Source organism: Olea europaea, unplaced genomic scaffold, assembly GCF_002742605.1.
Source record: "Olea europaea var. sylvestris unplaced genomic scaffold, O_europaea_v1 scaffold764, whole genome shotgun sequence".
Lineage (NCBI taxonomy): Eukaryota > Viridiplantae > Streptophyta > Magnoliopsida > Lamiales > Oleaceae > Olea > Olea europaea.
Window position 1 is genome coordinate 188126 of NW_019266055.1, and position 24180 is coordinate 212305.

Consider the following 24180-nt stretch of genomic DNA (forward strand, 5'->3'; position numbering starts at 1 on the left):
TCCATATGCAGTTCTCTAGCCATCGATGAACCCTTGCTTCGAAACTATAATCAAACCTATTAACCCAAAACATATAATCCATCTTCGCTATTTACCACACCAGATACAAGAATAGGGCAGTAACCAGAAGTTTCTTTCTCGTTATTCAGTTTGTGCTTGTTGTTCTTTGTTAGTTACAAAAAAGAGAAAAAGGCAAAAAAAAGGCGTATAGTCTTAATGAGTATTTGAACATATCGAATTATAAAACCTTCGAAGAGGTTCAGGTAATGACTAGTGGTTCCACCTTGGAGAACCAGTCTCTCACCCATCCCAATTAAGCTGACATCCCACAAAATTTTCGAAAAAAAAGAGACCAAACTGAAACAGGCAACTCTCAAATAACTGCCATGAGGAAAGTCATCGAGAGGTTAAAAAATGCAGTCAGTAGGCTGGAACAAAATCAGACTCACATTTTTTTATTGAATATGGAGGTGGAGTCTCCAACTAAGGGAAGGGCCCCGAATCCCCATGAAGAGATTCCTCCAATTTTCAAGTCGGAATTCTCCAATAGTTGAACTGATGAGGTTAGAAGCCCTCTCGAGCTACGGACCCTAACACTAGAAAGCCTGGCAGTATGTTCGACAGATTAAGCTCCCAGCACTCCCTAACATCCCAAAGAACGTATATTGAACCTAACTTGAAATGTTCACTTGAACAAGAAGGGCTTGAACTAAGCACTTTTAAAAGACATATTGCCAATTTGGAAGCTAGAAGTAAAAGAGTGGCAGAAAAGTATCTCGTTGAGCGTCAATCTCCCTTCACAGAAAACATTTTCGTTGAACCCTTACCCGAAAAGTTGAAAATACCACAGTTGACCTCATATGAATGGGAAGGAGATCTCCTTAGCCATATAGATAAATACACCTCACGGATGGAGCTGCAAGGAGCAAGTGATGCCATTTTGTGCCCTGCCATGCTTTCTCCTTAACCATGGAAGTTCTCAATGGTGGTTCAGAAGATTACACTGAAGGTTTGAAAAAAAAGAAACAACTTAGCTATGGCATTTTTAGCCCAATTCATGGGGCCAAAACCACACCCAAAGAGCGATTGGTAAGCATCAAGTAAATGAGAAGTAAATCACTGAAAAGCTATCTCGGCAGATTTAACCATAGTCTATAGAGGTCGAAAATATCCCTGATGACGCCGCCTTCATGGCAGTTATCTTAAGATTAAGACCCAGAACTAGATTCTAGTGGTCCATCCACAAAGACAAACCTTAAACGTGCTACAAGTTCCTTAATTGAGCTGAAAAACATATAAGTGCAAAGGAGGCGATGTCAAACTAGGACTATCAAGGGCTGAGTCTTGACCAGGAGTCAGACTAAGGAGAAAAAATCGGACAAAGGTCCTACGCCCGAAAGAATGAAAGATAGAAGGGATAGGGATCGTCCTACACCTCATCTATATAGATTTCACGAGTACCATCCACTCAAAGCCATTGTGGAAGAAGTCTTTATGCAAACAGGAGACAAGGAAATTTTCTGTAGGCCCATGTACCAAAAAAAGGATCTAGCAAGGAAAAACCACAGGTCGACAGGGCATAATATGGACGATTGTCTAGATCTAAAGAAGGAAGTAGAATCTTTGATTCAACGGGGTCATCTGCAAGAATTTATGGCCAAGCTCGGAGAAACAAACCAACCCATCCCTAGCAACCTTACCAATAAAGACTAGGCTAATGAGCTCAGCTAATCGCTCTAGATTCGAAATCCTTTTCCTCGAGCTAAGATCAGGATGATGGTCAGCGAAAACTAATATACCGAAGGGTCCAGGAGGGAAAGACGTAGACAAGCTCGTAGTGCGCACATATGGCAGAACTATGATGTGGGATATCCAAAGTTCAATCTTGATGAGGCACCAAAGCTCGAAGGTTTTGATTTTTTTAAAAAGATTCTTGGGGGATCCTATAGGACCAAAGTGATGCCATGGTAGTAACCATGCCCGTCGCAAGAGTACAAATACATTGATCACTTGTGAACAACATAAGGTCAATCAGCATACTGAGGATATTTTCAATCAGTGCGAAAGTGGGTAATTCTCGATTCTTCTTGAATAATGCATTGAGAGACTCCGTATTGTTTGACGTGATCATATTGTATCGATATCCTAAAAAATATGAGGGCGCCCAATGTTCAATCCCCATTTTCGTTAGATACTCTCATGCCTAGAATGATTTACTTTCTGTTTCAACCATGAACTTATTACACTCTTCAACACTGTAAACTTTGACCGCTCTCCTGAACAATAAAACGATGCCTTTGCCTCGATACCTAGTCTTCAGGTTGCCTTGTATATGGCACATGCAATACCAGTTATTATAGATGGTTACAAACGCAAGATCATCGAATTCCCTAATTACTTTTTTGAGCTTTGTGAAGAACCAATGCATCGACAGATCATTCTCGTTATCGACTATGCCGAATGTAAGAGGGTAAATTTGGATGTTGACATATTAACATGTGACAATAATCAACTTGCATTGATATCTAGATTTCAGAGTTGTACCATCGACTAAAATTAGGGATCGCATAGCATTTCAAAATTCCCAAATGCATTGTCCAAGAGTCGTGAAGAAGAACTTGAAACAATTCTCGCCCTCCGTCTTAATAAAAAATGCCACACCATGTTATGACAATACTTGACAAACCTAGCGTAGCTTTCCTCTGCCAAGCCTATTAAATCCTCCAACGCGCATTCTTTGGCCTTCCAGGCCTTCTGGTAGCTCATAACTACTCCGTATTTTTGATGGACTTCGTTAATGATGCCCGATGGTCTGTAGATCGTCCGTGGATCCTGATACTTATGCATTGTTTGTCGATCAATAAACCAAGCTTAGGCTTGCCTACGATCATTTGTACGAATTCTCATTTCACAAGTATGTTCTCGTGTATATTTTCGAATTACAAAGCACTCATTCGTGTCCATCTTTGTCACTCGCAAACGCCAATGACAATTGTCTTCTACGCAAGCAATCATCAACAACGACTTGTTTAATTTTTTCACTTTGAACTCAAAGTTGTCTTTCAGTGCAATTAGGCACACAACTTCTTGCAAATATTTCTTCGTTTCAAACAGTTGCTCAACATACAAATCATTAATATCAGGAACCACACGTGAGTTAGATGATGGTCCACTCGATCAAGCCCCTGAGGTCCCACCCCGCTCATGTCTCTACTAGGATAAAGTAATCAAATCCTTATTTGTAAAAATATTTACATTTTCACCCTTGTTGTCGTGAACTAAAGAAGAAATTCTGTGCGCAACTGTCTCTGAAATAACCACATCATCTCCACAAGTTATCTAGACTGTATCCCAAAAATTATTAGCATTGTGATCCTCTCCATTTGAGTCTACTTGTTCACCTTAGACGACATCCTTCCTCATAAAGTCACTCAAAGAGGAGCCGTGTGCTTATTGTTCAATTCAAACAGGTAATTTACTTCAACATCAGAAGAAATCGTCATAGGGGAAATCGAAATATCTGCATTCTCGCTGAATTTAAATTTCAGTTCCATATCATATTGAGAAGGATCAATATTCAACTTATTCTGTAAATTATTATAGAGTTCTGCATATGATGTACTTGATATTATGGAAATCGGGATACCACTATGTCTATCGCTCGTCCATTTCTATACCCATTGATCTCTTTCGTTAAATTTGAAATCACCAAAGTAACAAATTGGGACTACAACCATATCTGTATAACGAAAAAGAATTTTTAACTACAAGAAAAATATCAACGACAATAAAATTAGGAAAAAAGGCAAACAGTTGAAAAACAGCCAAGCAACCCTAGCCGACTCGTTAACAATTAACAGTCACCCAGCAGCATTTTTGTATATGCAGAATAATTTTTTCTCGTCAAATACTTACAAAAATTATAGATCTAAATATTATATGTCGAAATAAAATTTATCAATTACAATGTACAATAATTTAACGAAAATGAAATTAGATATACGTATTTATACTTACCGATTCGAAGAGATAATATAAAAGAAATTTTCGACTTCGGCATTTGATAAATTTTTCAATTTTTGGGGTTGAAGCAAATAAAAGATGAGAATATTTTTATTTGTGCTAGAGTAAACAGATAAAAAAAAAATTAGCTGGTTCTGAATTCTTAAATGGGATGCGTTTGATTTTCAATTATTAACTAAAAGGGTATAAATGTCATTTAAACAAAACAACGTTTTGTAATTGTATAATTACTTAAGGGTATCTTTATTTTTTAACATTGAATGGGCTATTGTGGTAATATCCATTTGTTAAGAAGTCAAAGTAGAATTTTGATGATTTGATCTGGTCAACTTTAAAAGTACCCCTCAAGATTTTATCTCTCGTCTTCCCTAGTTTTGGAATTAAAAAAAAAAAAACATATTTATATACCTAATGAAACACAAGAACTAATAGTTATTTCATGTACTCCAAATATCTTATATTCAACTTTTGAGTGTGTGTGTTTAAATATTCTCAATTCCACCAATGTTACTAGAATCAAGTCATTTATTTCAACTTTCAGAGTCTCGTTTCCAAATCAAAATCAAATCCCAAGTAGGTCAATATAATCTATCATCACTTATATTGTTCTCTTGATTTTTCAATTCTTTTTCCAAAGGCAAACTACACAAGTGATATCGGTCTTATTTTCATCAACAACTTAACCATTCTCCAAATCCCAATCGATGACCAAGACTTATCCGGAAGAGACAACACTAATAGTTATTTTGCTACTACCTTAAAACACTTTGGCATTTTCATTTTTCTTTTCTTTTCTTTTCTTTTTGTTTCGTCCCTTCTATTTTTTGGATTTTTTTGATTTTCGAAGGTAGTTTTTACTCTACATTTTAACCCGTCTTCTTCCTTGGTAGATTATCTCCTAGACATTGGGGATGAATATGGCCAAATTACTCAAGATTAGTTTCACAATACAATATATGTAATTTTTTCCTATGTGCTACAGCTAGTGCAGTATTATCTCACACTTTTTTGAACCAACGAGAAGAGTTGAAGAATAGTAAAGTGATTATTTGTTTGATTTTGGATGGATCTAATCACCCCTAACTTATTCTAAAAAGGTTGAACCCCAACCTTTAGGGCCTTCACCGTCCTACCCCTAGAACTTTGTGAGGGAGGTAAATTGCGGGATGTGTCCCAACAGGTCAGGAAACAAGAGCTGCCTATACACTGCGTCTACAAGGAGTCTAATTACATGTTTCAGGAATCGAATCTCCACACTGCGACTGCCAGCAAGATATGAGATAACCTCACTCCTGTCTTTTGCACCACTGGGCTATACCCCGGAACCCCTAACTTATTCTAAATGGGCGTTTAGTATGGTTCTAAATAGGGTGATCAGTGTAATTATGAATTATTACTGTTTTAAAAGATTCCAAGTTAATTAATTTACCCGACTAATTTTGAAGGTATCCATCCATAAGTACAATAAAAAATGAATTGCACTCAATTTGTTCAAAAGTCAAGTATAAAATAATGGAATTCAAGTAATAACTGAAAATTCGAGAGTTCACATGAACCAATTTAAATTTTAATCCTAGATATGTACAATATTATCATTGGATATTAATCACATTTCAAGTTAAGTCACACAAAAGCATGCATGATAAAACTATAAATATTTTTTTTTCGAATTTTACTTAAAAAAAATATCTACCTAAAATTAAACCTAGATTCAGCACAAACAACCCAATCATGCAAATTAAATCACAAGAAAACTTGAAATTTTTCACCCCAAACTTAATTCGTACACTGTGCTCAATGTAATACTATAAAAGCTCAAAATATACCAGTTAAATAAAAAAGAGGAACTGTAGACTTGCCGGATAAGTGTTGGACGAAGGTGTTGGACTTGAAACTTGTAGAATCTTATCCATTTCTTTATCCTCCTTCAAAATGGATTTTTTTTAATTATGTCAACTTCTTTCTACATTTAAGATTATAAGCAAAATTAGCAACAAGAAATTATGATCGAGATCCCAAAATAAAAATATAATTCAAACACATCAACTACTTATCACATCGACCCCAATTCAATCACACACGTGTGTGTGTGTGAAATACTTTTGAGTGAAACTTGAAATTTTCAAAATTTTAAAACATTGAATATAATGATGAAAAAAATAAGTTAGTGATTGTGATAATTCATATATCAAAAATGTGAACGAGTGAGAGAATTTTGAAAACTTAAAATTAAAACTTTTTAACGTTAAAAAATGAATAAATAAAAGATATATTTTTCAAAAAATTATTTTTTTTTCCATTTTTAAACTTTTTGATCTAAATTTTTTTTAACATTTTGAAAAATAATTTTTTTAGGTGTTTGACTGTGGTCAACTGCGATTGACCTTGGCAAATAGGAGAATTGGAATGGCCGCGGGTGACCACGGTTATTCCACTATAGAACCCCGAAATTTTTACAAGTTGTGTTACATAAAATTTATTTGTCAATTGATAAAAATTTCATGTCTAATTAAGTCTTTATACAAGTCAATTTGTTATGCTTAATATTTAATTTGATTCTATTTGGATATCCAGTTGAGAAACCAAGTGAAAATAAGTACTAAATTTTATACTTTTATTTAATTGGGCTAAATAGTTAAGTTGGAATTAATCTATCAATATTGACCCATTTTGAAGCTTGCAATAAATTGCAAGTTATTTACTCAAGAAAAAATTAATTTGGATAAGCTAAACTCGAGTTAGAGTCCAAATAAAAAAAATAAATTACTTGGCTAATATTATTAGTTATCAATTTAGATTGAATTATTATAGCAATGTTGGACTCAATTGATAGGTTGTAATTAATAATGTATATCATCTCGAGAATAGATTTATTTGGACAAGATTAAATCAAGTTAGTACCGATCAAAGAAAATGATGATTAGAATCTTAGAAGAATTATATTTCCTTTTGATTAATCATATTACGGCCAAAGACACATGATTTCATTGAGGATGGATTACCTTCTGTTAATTTGAATAATAAACAAACTTTTTCTCTTATTTTATTTATATTATAATTATTATTAATCCCATTCAAAGTCAGTCGCAAATTTATATTAGAGTTCATCTCTACTTGTATATATAGATATGCATGGAATGAAAGTCCAGGAAATTTCAAAATTGGTTTGATAAAATTTGGCCAAATTTGGCTGCTTGGGATAGACACCAAATCCTAAATGAAGTCGTTAAATCCTACAAAACTCTTCAATCAAATCATCATATATAGAGGCAAGAAATTTGCGTTATTGTGTCATTTTATTTTCCTTCTAGTTATTCATCCGTTCCAGTCTCGCTCTGATCCACTATCACACGCACAATTATATGAATAGAATTGTTGACATAAAAATAAAATAAAATAAGTGGAAATTACACAGATTCCTAGACTTAAAATCTAGGATTCAAAAATCATATGAGTAATTTAATAATTCAAAAATCAGATTTTTCATATTTAAATATTATTTATTCTCTCTCCAATCTATTTATCTCTCCAATCCCTTCTCTCTCCTCGCACCCTATTTTCTCTCTCTCCCAGCCGTATTTACTCTATCTTAGTCGCTGTTTGGCCCTCATTACGTGGAAAAATTAATGGGTGGAATAGTGTTTTTTGAAAAATGAGTGACTAAAAAAGAAAAAAAATTCGATTTACGTGTAATATTATTTTATGGAAGATTGTAAGGTTGAAAATAGGAGAGAGACAAATGAAATGTAATGTAATGAAAATTAATAGGGCACAAACGGGGCTTAATTTCTTTCTCTCTCCAATCTTTATTCTCTCTTCCCACTCATAGATTATCTCTCAACCCGTTCTCCCCAATCGTCTTCTCTCTCTCTCACTCTCTATGGCTGCTCAAGAAAGGGAAATCCTGCTCCAACCTCCGACGATCGTTGATGGTTGGTGACGGCGACGGTGCTAACCGGGATAGTGATGAGATTGTGCTTTTCCTTTGACAGGCTCGAAGCAGTATTGCATGTGGCCAGAAAGCATTGTCAGAAGAAAAGGCGTCGCGATGGTCCGGATGTTGGCAATGGTGATGGTTGTGATGTTGAGTTGTTGGTGATGTTTGATTAGTTCTGGATTTGGTTCTAGCATTAGGCTCGAGGAGGACGATGGTGGTTGTGGATGGTGGTTTGTGTGTGGGATGGCATGGGTTGCGTGATCTGGTGGTTACAATAGTGAGGGATGGCCGATGGTGTTGTGCTTGCTGTAGTGGTTTTGTCCTGCAACGGTGTTGCTGTCGGGTGGCTGTGGTGGTTCTGGCGGCGATACTGTTGGAAGCAAAGGTTGTCACAAGTGTTGGTGTGCTTATAGATTATTTAGTTGATTGTGACCATTAAATTGGTTAATCTGTGACCAATAGAGACCGTTGAAAAAGATAAATTGTGATCAATGTGACCTAAAAAATATTAATTTGTAACCGTTTAATGAGTTGTGACCTAGAATATTTTTTGATCTGTGACCAATACATAAATTGTGATGTATTAATTTTCGATCTGTGATCGATGAAAAAATTGTGACCTATAAATATTTTGAATTGACACCGTAAAATAACTTGTGATATTTAAAAATTATGATTTGTGATCGAAAAATAATATATAATTAATTAAATTATGAATATGTGACCAAATGTATAGATATGTGACCTTAGTGCATGACACAATTGAATAAATTGGATACTAATTCAATTATTAAATCTATAATTTTTTCCTCAACTATCAGAATAATTGTCTTTTGTTTTGCGTGAATAATTGTGTGGGTAGGGATGTAAATATGTATTTTAAGGAGTTTGTTCAAATATGAAGACTGGATGCTTGAATAAAATAAAGTAAATGAATTGGGTCGATTTTAAACCATTAGCCTAATTAAATTAAAGTCTACTAAGGTCCATAAACCCAAAGGCCCACACCACATTTTAAATAAATAAATAAAACTATAATTACACAATTATTCATTTTAATTAAATATAATTGAATAACTACCAAAATTAATACGAATTCTTCCCTATAAATAGGACCAATGGTCCATAAGACACAGAGGAAGAAGAAGTAAAGAAGAAGCAAGAAAGAAAGCAACACTACGAAGTGCTGAAAAAATTCCAAGGCCAAAAGAAGGAAAGAAATTTTCTAAAACCTAAGCTCTGTAAACCCGAAGAAGATTAAAATCTTCTTCGAATAAAACAAGTTCACGCCAAGTCCAAGAAGATCAAAGTCTCCTTCAAATCAAATCAAATTCAAGTCTAAGTCCAAACCTCAATATTCAAGTTTCGAACAAATCAAGTCTCGACAAATCAAATTTCTAACAAATTCTCGAAGATCAGGATCAAGCCATGTGGCCCCTCGTCTTCAAATATCCAGATCATTAATCAGAGAGTTTTTACACATTTGCAATTACAAGAAGGTCAACATCACTTGTATCTATCAAAATACAATTTGTAACGATTTTTGTATTTTAATACACGAGATTGCGTCGTACAAATTTCTTGGCATGCCCAACGGGACCTTTTTGTCCTGTCATCTTTTGATCTAAAAATTTTCAAGTTTCAACTACTATATCAGTAATGGCAGGCGAAAAGGCGAAATAAACTATGACTCATCTTGAAGAGACACTTGCCGAACTCTTCCACATGATCAGGGCCCAAACAAAAACTGGAAAAAGTCAACTGGTCACACTACTAAAGAAGTTCTCCAACAAAGGCAAAATGAAAATTGCCTTCAAGAAGCCAAATTTTCATTCCACAGAAAAGACCATGAGTTCAGCCAAAAGTTCTCGTTTGGGCTTCATCTCCAGTGGTAGATCCTTGTCCGAATTCCCTCATGCCAATTCTTAGCAAAAGTGGGAAGATGATGCCTCATCTGAAAATCACTTGAGCCAGTAATGGTCAAAGAAGCGACATTGGGCTCAGATGACCGAATTCAACAAATAACATTAGCTATTGAAAAACTAACAAAGTCGTTGAAAGACAAAGATGCACAGATTGCTACACTCATACACAGGCTAGAGCAAAATCCACCGACTAAAGAAGATCAGAAAAATTCAGGATCTTCTAAGGCCAAAGAGTTGGAAGTCCAAGAGTGCCAACAAAAGCAAGATATGCACAATCAGACAGTTGTTCAAAACGTGTTGCGTGACACCACTCAACTCTCCGTCGGCTCTCTGTCCGCCCAACAACTTCAACATATGATTGCAGACACCATTCGTTTCCAGTATGGTGGTTCATTGCAATCTTCACTAGTGTATGCCAAGCCCTATAGTCTTTAAATCGATGAAATAAAGATGCCGCTCGGTTATCAACCTCCAAAATTTCAGTTTTTTGATGGAAAGGACAATCTAAAGCAACATGTTGCCCATTTTATTGAGACGTGTAACAATGCAGGTACTTACAATGACACTATGGTGAAGTAGTTCGTACGCTCCCTCAAAGGTTCTGCATTTGAATGGCACACAGATTTACCGATAGGGTCAATTGATAGTTGGGATCAGCTCGAGCGAGAGTTCCTAACACACTTCTACAATACCTGGCTAACTGTCTGCCTTCCAGAACTTGCTCAAACAAAGCAGAGCAAGGAAGAGCCTGTTGTGGAGTATATTGAATACTGGAGGAACCTCGTGCTTAATTGAAAAGAACAAATAAGCGAAACATCTTCCATCGACATGTGTGTACAAGGCATGCATTAGGGATTACTCTATAATCTCTAAGCAAATATGCCTCATTCATTCGAAGAATTGGTGACACGTGCTCATGACTTGAAACTCCAACTTGCAAGGCATGGGAGTTACTTACCAAGTGATCCATGTGACAATAAGGATCCTAAGAAGGAAATAAAGAAGGACATCCAAACGGGTAAATCCAAAGAGACTATGACGATTTCTACTATTCCTGCAAAGATAGCTTTCCGAGGGTTGAGATCGAACTCGAAACCAAAGCCAGAGTTCAGACCTAACAAAGGACAAGTCCAAAACAGAGAGCATGTGACTCTGAAAGAACTTGAAGGAAAGGAGTACCCATTCTCAGATTCTGAAGTTTCTGAAATTTTGGATCAACTCCTTGAACAGAAAATAATCGAACTTCCAGCACCAAAAAGACTCGAGGAGGCTTGTAAGATCGATCATCCTAAATACTGTAAATTTCATAGGATCATTAGTCATCCAATGGAAAAATGCTTTCTCTTGAAAGATTTTATTGTTCGCCTGGACAAAGAAAATAAGATCAAACTTGAAACTGGAGAAAATTCGATAGCTGCCTGCTCAATAGTTTCATTTGGATCATTTGATCGAATTCCGTTCCAAAAAAAAAAATTCTAATGTATACGATGCCTGTAAACCTTCAGTTAAGGAGTTTAGACCTCAACTTCCAGAAGGAGCCATCCCAATGGATTTTGAGATAGATGTGGAAGTCACTATCAGTTATGTCTATCTAGGGATGGATGGACCAAGCACACCCAATCTTCTAACCTTTTATGAAATTATGACAGGTGACTTGAATGTTTAGAATTTTGACTCAGAATCTGAAGATGAGATCGATGACGGATGGTCCACCTTCATAAACAAGAAGGAGAAATATCGAATGTCAAATAAAATAGGTAAAATATTAACTTCTATGCCTTTTGCAAAAAAGAGCTGGAGGGATTGGCTATAAAAATTCAATCCAATAAAGAGGAAACATTAGAAGAAGATCAGGGGGCATGGACCCTTGTGAAAAGACGTCGTCGAAAGGCTCCACAACTCCCAAATTCTAATGTTTGTGAGAAAAAATCAAGACCAAGGAATGACCGAAGAAGGTTTAAAACCAAATCAAGAGGATTCACTAAATCGATGGGGGTTGAAGCTGCTTCACGTATTCCTCTCAGACTGCCAACCTTGGGTGATTATTTCTCCAAGGGTTTCTTTGGTAAAGAATGTTTTACATCCAATGTTATCAATGTAGAGAAGAAAAATGAGATGAAAAATACATCCGGACAGGCTTCAAAACAAAAGAAAACTATCTCACGGCTCAATAATATTCCTGCCAATGCGAGCCTAGCAAAATCTCTTAGACTCCTTTCGATGATCGGACGACTTTGGTCACAGCGTTAATCGATCCGGAAGAATACGAAGGCAATGTTTTAGAGCATATTGGATCCACAACTCCTCAAGATTGTATGGCCGCCATAACATTTAACGATGAAGATTTACATCTGGATTCTCGTCCACATAATAGGCCACTGTATGCAGTGGTTATATTCGAGGATGCAAGATAAATCGCATAATGGTCGATTGTGGATCTGTTATGAATATTATGCCGGTCAAAATAATGAAGAATGTTGGAATTAATGTCGGTGATCTATCAAGAAACCAAATCATGATTCAAGGATTTAATCAGAAAGGTCAGCGAGCCATTTGCATGATTCGCTTGAAGCTGCAAATAGGAGAGTTAATCTCCTCAGCTCTCTTCCATGTTATTGATGCCAAAACATCATATGAGTTATTCTTTAGATGTGTTTAGCTACATGAAACTGAAGTGGTACCTTCCACTTGGCACCAATGTTTCAAATATAGCCCAGATGGAGAAGTTAAATTGTGGTAGCTAAGTCTAAACCAATCATTGCAGAAGAATCCCATTTTGCTGATGCCATATTTTATATGGAAGATGAAGAATGCAATTCTGCAGGGTTGACCATGTCTGGATTCAAAATCAAAGAAGATGCAAATAATCACGATATGTCTAGTGCTGCTCAATCTCATCAACTTATCAAAGGCAAGTCAAAATTTACATCTGAAGGATTCTCTAGAGGTAAAAAACCTCAAATAGAATCAACTGATGTTGAGGTATCGAGAAAAGAGTTAACTTTTCCAATACCTAGTATTCCAAAATTGCTTATGTCCCATCAACTCATGGCGGTCCCAGAAGAACATAAACCTACATCAGAGACTTCGGTATCCATTTTAGACATATCAAAGTTTCGTATTTCTAGCTCGTTCAAACAAGAAAGAGCTGCAGAATCAAAACAGACTCTCAAAGGATGTTAAAATCCTCAAGCTAAAAAGTTGTTTGAAATTGCCGGGTTTGGAAAAGGAGAACCTCGTAAATTAGGTGATCTTGACGCTGTCCTTTCAGGTGGACGTGTCCCTTCTAATTCTGAAGGATCCCTGATGTCTCGACCCAGGTATGGTTTGGGATATGATCCTAATCCACAGAGAAAGATTAAGGTCAAGAAGGTTTCCTAAAACCCCATCATGGTTCAAATTTATGAAGTTCCAGAAGAGGAATCATAACAACTGAGACCTTTAGTGTTTGATCGAATTGAAAATGAGAATACCAGAGTTTTGGTGTTTAAAAGGTTAAAAGGAGAACCCTCTCCAGTGGTCGACGTAAAAGGTAAAGTTTCTGTCTTCCAAAGATTAAATGAAGATTCTTCTTTTTCTACCCAAATTATTAGGAATGCACAAGCTCCCTAAATATCATCCTAAAGACAATCTGCATTTTCTTGACTTGGAATTAAAACTTTCGATCCAAGTCCGAAATCACAATGGTCAAGAAGAAGACGAAGGCATCAAAAAGTTCACTCATCTCCACAAGGTAATGAAGATAAGGAAGAAGTCTCTGTCAATCATATAACCAGTGAAGAAGCTCCCGACTCAGACTCTGGGTCCGAAAGTTTTGTTGCAACAGATGAGCTTGAACCAGCCCCACCTACCTTTAAAGAAGAGGGACAAGCTACTGTGGATGATTTGAAAAAATTGAACTTGGGAACCGAAGAAGACCCGAGACCAGTATTTGTAAGTGCTATTCTCAATCAAGAAGAGGAATTCGAGTACATTAATTTGCTTCAGGAATACAAAGATGTTTTTGCATAGTCTTACAAGGAAATGTCAAGGTTAGATCCTAAGGTTGCAGTGCATCATCTTGCTAGACATGGAGTTCGACCGGTCAAGCAACCTCAAAGAAGACTTCGACCAAAACTAATCTCTCAAATAGAAATGAAAGCCAACAAACTTATTGAAGCTGGATTCATATGCGAAGTGAAATACCCGACATAGATCGCGAACATTGCTCCTGTAAAAAAGAAAAACATGCAATTAAGAATTTGTGTTGACTTTCGAGATCTGAATCAATCATGTCCGAAAGATGATTTTCCGCTTTCGATAACAGCGTTGATGGTGGATACAACTACCGGGTATGAAATCTTATCTTTCATGGACGAATTTTTTGGATACAACCAGATATGGATAAACCCAAAAGACGAGGAGCTCACATCATTTGGTACCCCTAAAGGCATATATTGTTACAAAGTTATGCCTTTTGGATTGAAAAATACGGGGGCAACCTACCAGAGGGCAATACAAAAGATTTTCGATGATATGTTGCATAAGACCGTGGAATGTTATGTAGATGATCTTGTTGTTAAAACAAAGAGATGTGACGATCATTTACACGATTTACATAATGTTTCCAAAGGACTTCGAAGACATCAATTGAAGATGAATCTATTGAAATGTGCATTTGGTGTCACCTTTGAGAAATTTCTCAACTTTGTTGTTCGATATTGGGGCATTGAAATAGATCAATTAAAAATTGATGTCATAATCAACATGCCAGAGCCAAGAAATGTATGTGACTTGAAAAGTCTTCAAGGAAAACTTGCATACATTCGAAGATTTATCTCTAACCTGGCCGGACGATGTCATCCATTCAACAAATTGGTGAAGAAAGATGTACCATTTGAGTGGGATGACGCTTGTCAAAATGCTTTCCAAAGCATTAAAAAATATTTGTTTTGTCCACCGATACTCCCAGCTCCAGTCCCAGGAAAATCACTGACTCTTTATGTTGCAGCACAAGAATATTCTCTAGGAGCACTTCTTGTCCAAGTCAACGATGAAGGAAAAGAGAATGCACTCTCTTACTTAAGCCGAACACTGGTAGGCGCTGAAACGAAGTATTCACCTATTGAAAAAATATGCCTTGCATTAAACTTCGTAGCTAAAAGGTTGAGACATTATATGCTATCACACACAGTCAATCTCATTTCGAAGATTGACCCATTGAAGTACATAATGTCTAGGCCGATTCTCTCTGGAAGGATTGGAAAACGGGCAATACTATTGTCTGAGTTTGATATCAAATTAATTCCAAAAAAGGCTATTAAAGGACAAGCTTTGACAGATTTCCTTGCTGACCACCCAATTCCAGTGAAATGGGAACTTCAAGAAGACATTCTCGATGAGGAAGTTCTATTCACCGAAGTCATACCATCTTGGAGGCTATATTTCGATGGGGCAGTCCAAAGTTATGGTGCCCGAGCAGGAGTAGTCTTTATCACTCCACATGATCTCGTCATGCCCTACTCTTTTGCCTTAACAGAGAAATGTTTAAACAACGTGGTGGAATATCAAGCCCTTATCCTTGGTTTAGAAGTGGCGTTAGATATGAATATTCACCAGCTGGAAGTCTTTGGACATTCAAAATTGATAATCAACCAACTTTTAGTTGAGTATGAAGTCCGTAATTCAGACTTGAAGTCATATCTTGAATATGCATCAATGCTTATAAGATGATTTGATTCGGTAAAAATCAAATTCGTCCCGAGAAGTAAAAATAGGGAGGCTGATGCCTTAGCTAATTTGGTCGCTATTTTAGCTAGGTCAAATGGAGACTTCTCTCCCTCCATATCAATTGCTCAAAGATGGGTACTTCCGTCATTGCTGCCTTGTAATTTGGAAGAAAATAATAGTGCTGAAGTAGTTGAAGATGAAGAAAGAAAAGATTGGAGATAGCCAATAATTGATTTTCTTCAACATTAAAAGCTACCACCAGATAATCTGCAGCGAAAAACTGAAATCAAGAGATGTGTCTCTCGCTTTATCTTTTACAAGGGAATACTTTATCGACGATCATTTGATGGAGTTTTCCTTCGATGCCTAAGTGATGACGAAACAACATAGGTCGTGGAAGAAGTCCACTTTGGAATTTGTGGTGCCCATCATTCTGGACCCAAACTCTATTTTCAAATAAAGAGGATGGGGTATTACTGGCCAACTATGGTACAAAACTCCATGGATTATGCAAGAAAATGTTAAGCTTGCCAAGTACATGGGAATTTCATCTATCAACCTCTGGAACTATTACATCCGATAGTAGCTTCATGGTCGTTTGATGCATGGGATCTTGATGTAATTGGACCTATAACTCCAAAGTCTTCAGCAAGGCATGCATACATCATCGCCAAAACTAACTACTTCTCTAAGTTGGCCGAAGCCGCACCATTGAAGGAAGTAAAGAAAGAAAATGTCGTAGATTTCATTCGCATCCAAATCATTTATCGATATGGTGTCCTGCGGCATATCATAACTGATAATGGCAAAACATTCTGCAATAGCCACATAAACAATTTGTGTACAAAGTTTGGGTTCAAACAGTACAACTTGTCCATGTACAATTCTCCAGCTAACAGATTAGCAAAAGCGTTCAACAAAATGCTATTCAGTCTGCTAAAAAAGGTTGTCTCCAAATCAAAAAGAGATTGGCATGAAAAAATTGGTGAAGTCTTATGGGCTTATCGAACTACTTATCGGACTCCAACACAAGCTACTCCTTATGCCTTAGTATATAGGGTGGAAGCTGTACTTCCTCTGGAGTGTCAAATCCCGTCACTTCAAATTGCCATCCAAGAAGGTTTGACAACTAAATAAAATGTTCATCTTCGATTGGAAGAGTTAGAAGCTTTGGATGAGAAGATGTTAGAATCACAAATGCACTTGGAGTGCTATCAAACTCGAATGGCGAAGTCCTTCAACAAGAAGGTGTGACCTAGGTCATTTCAAGTTGGAGATCTGGTGTTTTCTGTGCGTAGGCTGATCATAATCACAAGAAAAATAGGGGCAAGTTTCAATCTAAATGGGATGGTCCATTCTTGTTACTTATGCATTCACTAACGGAGCATACAAGATCGTCGAGAAGGATGGACTGCAAATCGGACCTATCAATGGAAAATTTTTAAAGCATTTTTACGCCTGAAGTTCTTTATTTTTAAAAATTTTCATTGTACCAAAAAAAAATTATGTTCTTGTAATGAACTACGTTTAACTTGATCCCGTTTGGGTACGTAGGCAGCTTAAATAAATTATAATTTCAAGTTCAATCACAACTAATAAATTCATTGAATTTGTTTACCAGTTGCTGTAATAAAAAAATAAGAAACACAAGAAACATGAAAAAGAAAAGTTCATCCAAATAAAAAATAGCAAGTCAAAATACAATATAGTCTCAAAAAAAAGATTAGAAATTCTTGACTTCGTTAGGGCCACTTGCAGGAAACTATCTTCAAGGGTCTTCTTTTTCTGATCAATGGATGCTATGCTAATGACATCTCTTGTATGTACTTCTTCCAATGCTACCTTCTTGATTCCAATCATACTTTTCTCATCCTCTTGGGCTTGAAGTTCATCACAAAGTCTATCTAGCTCAAAGATTAGCTGACTAATTTTGCCTCTCAAAGAACACGTGGAATCCTTTACTCCCAACTGAATGTTCAAAGTTTCAACTGCTCAGCCTTTTCTTCGACGGTTGAACAATTCAAGTGTTGCTTTCTTTTAGTTAAGTAAGAGTCGACTTCTTTCAGAAACACATCCATGCGCTTCATCAAAGGCATTGGGTCTATGTGGAATGAGTTGGTAATTACGTCTTAAAGAATTAAATTATTTTCATCCCACCAAGATCGAATGTTGGAGAATCCATATTTCAAGACATCCTTAAAACAGTTTTGAAGGTAATTAGTCATGACTTCTTACAAAACAGCCTTCACATAAGGAGAATCTTAGGTAATTCTAGATGGAGGACCAGACATAAAAGAACAGATTGGTATAACCCAATGATTATTTGTCTGTGAAGACGGGATACTAACTAAAGCCGATGAAGATGGAACGACAGAGACTCCTTGATTGATCTCTGAAAATTAGTTCTCACAATCCCTGAATCTACTTCATCTTCAGCATTAAAATTGTCCATGATAAGCACTGAAGTACCTCCATTGATAGTGCCCGAATATTTGCAAGGAGGATCATGAGAATCATGAATACCATTTATTCCTTGAAGTGCATTGATTCGCCCGTCATTCTCGTCAGTCTGATCTTGCAAAAATCTTGGATTCATGGAGAAATTTAGTTCTTCAGGAATACTTAGAAAACTTACAAAAATGAAGTATGATTTCAAAAAAAAAAAAGGTGCAGCAAACAAAAACAAGGAACATACCTGCATTTCGTGCCTTAGGCGACATGTCTCAAAATTCACCGTCTGATGGTGTGTTCGGGAGGCTGATGTTACTATGAGAAGTTCCAACCTCACCTTTTGAAAGACTCGGAATAGCTTGAAGTGGCCTCGGTTCTACCGGTCGTTTGATTTTGTATAATCAAGAAAGAAGAGCCTAAAATTGAAGATTGTGACAGAAATCAAATACAAGCATTACGATAAAAAAAAAAAAAAAGAACTATACTTGATCTCTAGAACTTTCATCTTCTAGAGTCAAAGTCTATCTTAGTGCTTGTGATGCTCGATCTTCAGGACTACTGTGATCTAGACTCAGAATTGCTTCTAGCACCTTATTAGCAGGCTCAGAGGTGGCAACAATATTTGTCGAGGGAACTATAATTTTGATTTTCTTAATACCTCTTTCATTTTGTTGGTTTGGATCCCTCTTTCGAGAAGCCTCTTCAGGAGCAACATTTAGAGGGTTAAACCCTCTAACTAAAACCCTGTTCGGAGTCGGGTCAAGAACAAAGTCACGACTTTCACTAGAAAATAAGACTTGTACCTGGACCTTGGTCAAGAGTGATAACACTTCGCTATTCCACCAACCCTGGTATTCAACATCAACGTTTTGATGTATATCACTGACATACTTTGAAATATGAAATACAGATTCACTTTTAATCCAAGTCAAGGACAACCAAATCCGATACATGTCGCCTACATTGGGGGCAATATTCAACATTCTTGGTGAACCAAAAAGTTTCTATCTAAAGCCAAACTGTCTCGCAAACCTGTGAGAACCTCAAGAATGAAAGATGAATTTCTTGACGATAAAAAATAAATCCAGATTGAAAACTCATCATGAATTTTGAAGTATCTGCAGACCTCGGTTAGTCATCTAGACATACATTAGGATGAGACGATGAGGGTAATGGATTCCAGCAAAAGTCACTGGTGTTCATCGCTCCATGGATAAATTCTCAACAATCAACAACATTTTTCTCCCAAGACTGAAAAGCATTCAGATGCCAGCATATCTTCGAATTATAGGGCAAGAATAACTCTTGTCCACATGAGCATAAATACCTCGGACAAAATAAGTTGCCGCCCAAGCGTGAAAAAAATGTCCAGGAAATGAATGTGAAATTGAGCCAGGTCTGGGTTTGTCTAATAGTTAGATATTCGTGTAAGTCCACTATAAATGATCGCCAATATGGGTGGGACCAGGCTATAAGTGTATCTGCCTGCGATCCTAGAAGATGCTTTAGAAGTCCCGGCTCTTATACTTTCATCCCCAAATGAAAGAATGAAGCGACAAAGCCATAGGGAGAGATATGCTGCTATCTCTAATTCTTCTTCTTCGTCCATAGACTGAGATACTAGTATATTGCTCCAAACATCGATCCTTACGAGTAATGTCTCTCGGCTTGTCTGCCACCATGGGCCTCCGTATTTCCTTCGATGCTCTTTGATGACGTCTCTTGAATGGATTTAAATTTATAGCATTCTTATAATTTTTGTGTTACCGAGGATTCTGGACACAATCATTCTTCTAAAACCAAAAATTAATTCACTATTCGTGAGTAACCCTGTCAGGTTCATTCACATGGACAATCAATGCGAAAATATTAAAGAGGTATAGACAAGACTTGGGAAGATGATTCGTCAACTCTGAAAAGCTTGGAACTACTTCCTCATAGTAGTGACCCATAATCGAAAGTCCACTTATCTCGCGGATGTCCCAAAGAGAAATGCCAATTTCACCATTGGCAGTCACAAAGGTGTTGGTCTCTGGACACCAAACCTCACAAAGAGCCCTATAAATAGAGTTTGAGCGATGGTAATCTTTTATAGCAGAACTGACTGCAAAAGCTACTTCGCGAAGGTTCCTCTTGAGTAGAAGTTTCTAGACCCACAAAAACCACTCCCAAAATTTTGGAAGAAAAGAAATCTCTCCTCGACTGACCAGTGCGCTTCTCCATTGTATTTCTCTATTATCAATCTTCTCACAAATCACAGCTCTTGGAATGTATTCCATGTTCTGGGAATGATGAGACGGAAGACACAAAAAGGGAAAATGACTACTAGAGCGGTTAGACTTGCTAGTATCTAAACTTTCGTGACATTCACTAATGGTGTGTATATGCAACTCGGACAATGGCTCCAGAAGATCAGGGGAAGGATCTGTCATTGACTTATGGACATTAAATTTAAGTTCACCCCGTATGCCAGTCTGGGTATGGTACTTCACATTAGTATCTTTGAAACGCAGATAACTTTTGCCTTGATTTTTAAGCTCAGCAATTTCGTGTACGTTAGAGTACATTTTATCATCAGAATTTGTTCCAGTCATGTCTGCAAAAAAAAAAATGTTAGCTAAAAAAATGGAGGTAATAAACCCCTCAAATTGGTTTATTATCTAAAATCCCGAGTCTCCCAAATATGTAAGCAACCTCTACAAAAAGTGTCTTGGACGGTCGAAGGAATAGGTCCTTGATCCCAAGCATGAAGTGCCTTGGACGGTTGAAGGAGCGAGTCCTTGATCCTCAACACAAAGAGTCTTGGAGAGTTGAAGGAGCCAGTCATTGTTCCTCAACACAAAGTGTCTTGGATGGTTGCAGGAGCTAGTCTTTGGTCCTTAACACAAAATGCCTTGGACAATAGAATGAGTCGATCCTTGGTCCTCAACAAAAAGTGCCTCGGACGGTCGAAGGAGTCAGTCCTTGGTCCTCAAACAAAGTGTCTTGGACAGTTGAAGGAGCCAGTTCTTTGTTCTCAACACGTCCTTGGTCTTTAACACAAAATGCCTTGGACAGTTGAAGGAACCAGTCCTTGGTCCGTAACACAATACTTTGGACGACAGAAGGAGCCGATCCTTGGTCCTCAACAAAAAGTGTCTTGGACGGTCGAAGGAGCAAGTCCTTAGTCTTTAACACAAAGTGTCTTGGACGATAAAAGAAATAGGTCCTTGGTTCTCAACACAAAGTGCCTTGGACGATCGAAGGAACAGGTCATTGGTCTTCAACACAAAATATTTTAGACGATCAAAGGAGCAGGTCCTTGGTCCCTAACAAAAAGTGCATTGGATGGTGAAAGGTGGCAGTCCTTAGTCCTCAATGTATATGAATGTTTGCAATTTTAAGTTTGTTCATAAATATATCTGAACTTACAAAATAATTGTGACATGAAGATTTAACCTCTACCAAAAAAAAAAAAAAACTCAAATCTCAAAATCCTGGATTCACTCCAAAAGTTGAACCCCTGCAAAAGAAAAAAAAAATATGTTAGTTCCAATTTTGTTAAAACAAAAATACAAAAACAAACATAATATTAACAACAATAATCAACAAAAAAGGGATTTAAATAAAAAGACAATTCTAAAAAATGGAACTAGAACAAGAAGAAAGAAAAAAAAAAGTTACGTCAAAAAAAAAAAAGAAAAAGGAAAGGAAAGAAAGGAAGAAAAAATGACAAAAAAGGGTTTTCTGCACAAAACGCACTTGGTTTCTGTGCGGTTCTGCCTTTTGGAAGAAACCAAGAATAAATTATGAAAAAAAAATTAATAAAATAGCCTCTAGAAAAGCAGAATTGGTTTTTGTAGCAGCAGAAACCAATTCTTGTTTCTGCTGCCGCCAGAAACCAAGAATAAATAAATGAATAAATAAATAAATTGAAAAAAGAAGAAAACGAGAGAGAGGTAAAGAAAAATATATAAATCTTTATTTCTGTTTGCAAGGTTTAACAGACTTGCTCCAAAGTCTCATAATGCATTCGTATAAATAGGCTAGCAGCGGACTTTATCTAAGCCCAACTTACCATAAAACAGGAAAAGCCTATTCAAATCAAATTTGTTATGGGTCGCATAAAATAAATAAATAAATAATCAAAATTCAACTAAAAAAAAAGAAATTTTATTCTCAAATTTGAAGGATAAAATTTTTATCAAATTCATATGTTATTCTCAAAATTTTCATCATTATTCATTTGCTAATGAGATATTTGAGATCAAACCAAATAAAAAAAATGAAATCGAACAAATCAAAAGTAAAATAGGAAGTCAAGATTTATTAATTAATTTATTTTATAATAAATAAATAAATTTTGAGATGGCATTTGTAGACATAAAAATAAAATAAAATAAAGTAAATGAATTGGGTTGATTTTAAACCATCAGCCCAATTAAATTAAAGTCTACTAAAGTCTATAAACCCAAAGGCCCATACCACATTTTAAATAAATAAACAAACAAACAAATAAATGCAAAAATAAAATTATAATTACTCAATTATTCATTTTAATTAAATATAATTGAGTAACTACCAAAATTAGCATGAATTCTCCTCTATAAATAAGACCAATGGTCTATAAGACACAGAGGAAGAAGAAGTGGAAAAGAAAGAAAGTAGAGAAGCCGCGAAGTGCTGAAGAAATTCTAAAGTCGAAAGAAGGGAAGAAATTCTCTAAAACCTAATCTCGGTGAATCCCAAGAAGATTAAAATCTTCTTCGAATCAAACAGGCTTACGCCAAATCCAAGAAGATCAAAGTCTCCTTCAAATTAAATCAAATTCAAGTCTAAGTCCAAGCCTCAAGATTCAAGTTTCGAACAAGTTAAGTCTGGACAAATCAAATTTCTAACAAATTCTCGAAGATCAGAATCAAGCCAGGTGGCCCCTTGTCTTCAAATATCCAGATCATTAATCAGAGGATTTTTACAACTTTGTAATTACAAGAAGGTCAACATCACTTGTCTTTATCAAAATACAATTTGTAATGATTTCTGTATTTTAATGCACAAGATTTCATCGTACAAGAATATTGAGTTTTGCAAAGAAAACGTGTCTCATGTATTAATTCTTTGGGTTTGCAATAAAGAATCTCATTTTCTGCAATGTTATTCTTTATGTTCATTTCCAAAAAGTGAGGTGCTTGATACTAATTGTGGTTTTTACATATATTTTCAAATACGTTGTTAAGTATGAATTTAATTAGCTTTAGCTCAAGGCACATTTGAGAGAAATCATGATACAATTTAGGGCGTACATTCATGTATTAGTTAGACTTCACGTTATTTTGAGTGCTTGCTATAATCAGTGTTCTAAAATGTGTTCATATGCTTCGGATATAGCATGTACTTTGATGCATTTTCGAAATGCTTTGCATATGGGTATGCATATGATAACACTGTCAACTCATTCTCTTGACCACATATGCACTCTTAAACATCAAAATGCATACACATTTGTGTTAAAAATTGTGCGAAAAATAGCTTAGCAAAGCCAACCCATTTTTGTAACTTTAAAACGCAAATTGAGTCTAGCAAATATCAAATTAATCCAAATCACACAAGTCCATGAATTATATATAGCAATTTGTAAATCTTTAACATTTAAAAAAAATCAAAAATCAAAGTATTTTTTTTTTTTAGTTGCAAACTATCTACGCCAAGCCCAATAATCCTTCTTCTTCGATTTTTCTTTAGTTTTACTATAAAGTCATGCTAATAATGAACAATTTTACATTGTTTATGGTTGTGATGAAAATGAAATAGTTAATAATGATATTCTATCATCTATAAGTAACAGAAATTCGTAAGTTGAAATAAGAAGTCTGATGACACATGAGATAATTTGAATGAACAGGAGTTTGAATAGAAATCTTATAAAGAGTTAGACAATATTTAGGATTTTTTAAGCCGATGTTCATGTCTAGTCTAATTATAGAAATTGACTACCAGATAATTTTAGCATTTATGATTTTGAGCATTATGTTTTTGTTAAAAATTTGAAGAATATGTTTTAAAGTTTAAAGAATGCATTGTTTTATTTATTAGTTTAGAATATTTAAAATAATATTAAAATTAGAAAATGCACAATTACACATGTAATTAATTATA

At 35.9% G+C, this 24180-nt stretch overlaps 1 protein-coding gene across 1 annotated transcript; it reads left to right on the forward strand.

Moving 5' to 3' along the window:
- The first annotated feature begins 15688 nt into the window (after nt 1–15688).
- Nucleotides 15689–16731, forward strand: LOC111391210. Its single transcript, XM_023016374.1, has 3 exons — nt 15689–15751; nt 15847–15964; nt 16181–16731. Exons 1-3 carry the CDS (start codon nt 15689–15691, stop codon nt 16729–16731), a joined length of 732 nt encoding a protein of 243 aa, XP_022872142.1.
- Nucleotides 16732–24180: the final 7449 nt, after the last annotated feature.

Coding starts and splice junctions, on each gene's coding strand:
- LOC111391210 (XM_023016374.1), top strand. CDS start 15,689: ATGGAGACTTCTCTCCCTCCATATCAATTGCTCAAAGATGGGTACTTC. Junction 15,752..15,846: donor ACTTCCGTCATTGCTGCCTT/GTAATTTGGAAG, acceptor CAACATTAAAAG/CTACCACCAGATAATCTGCA. Junction 15,965..16,180: donor AGTTTTCCTTCGATGCCTAA/GTGATGACGAAA, acceptor ATCCGATAGTAG/CTTCATGGTCGTTTGATGCA.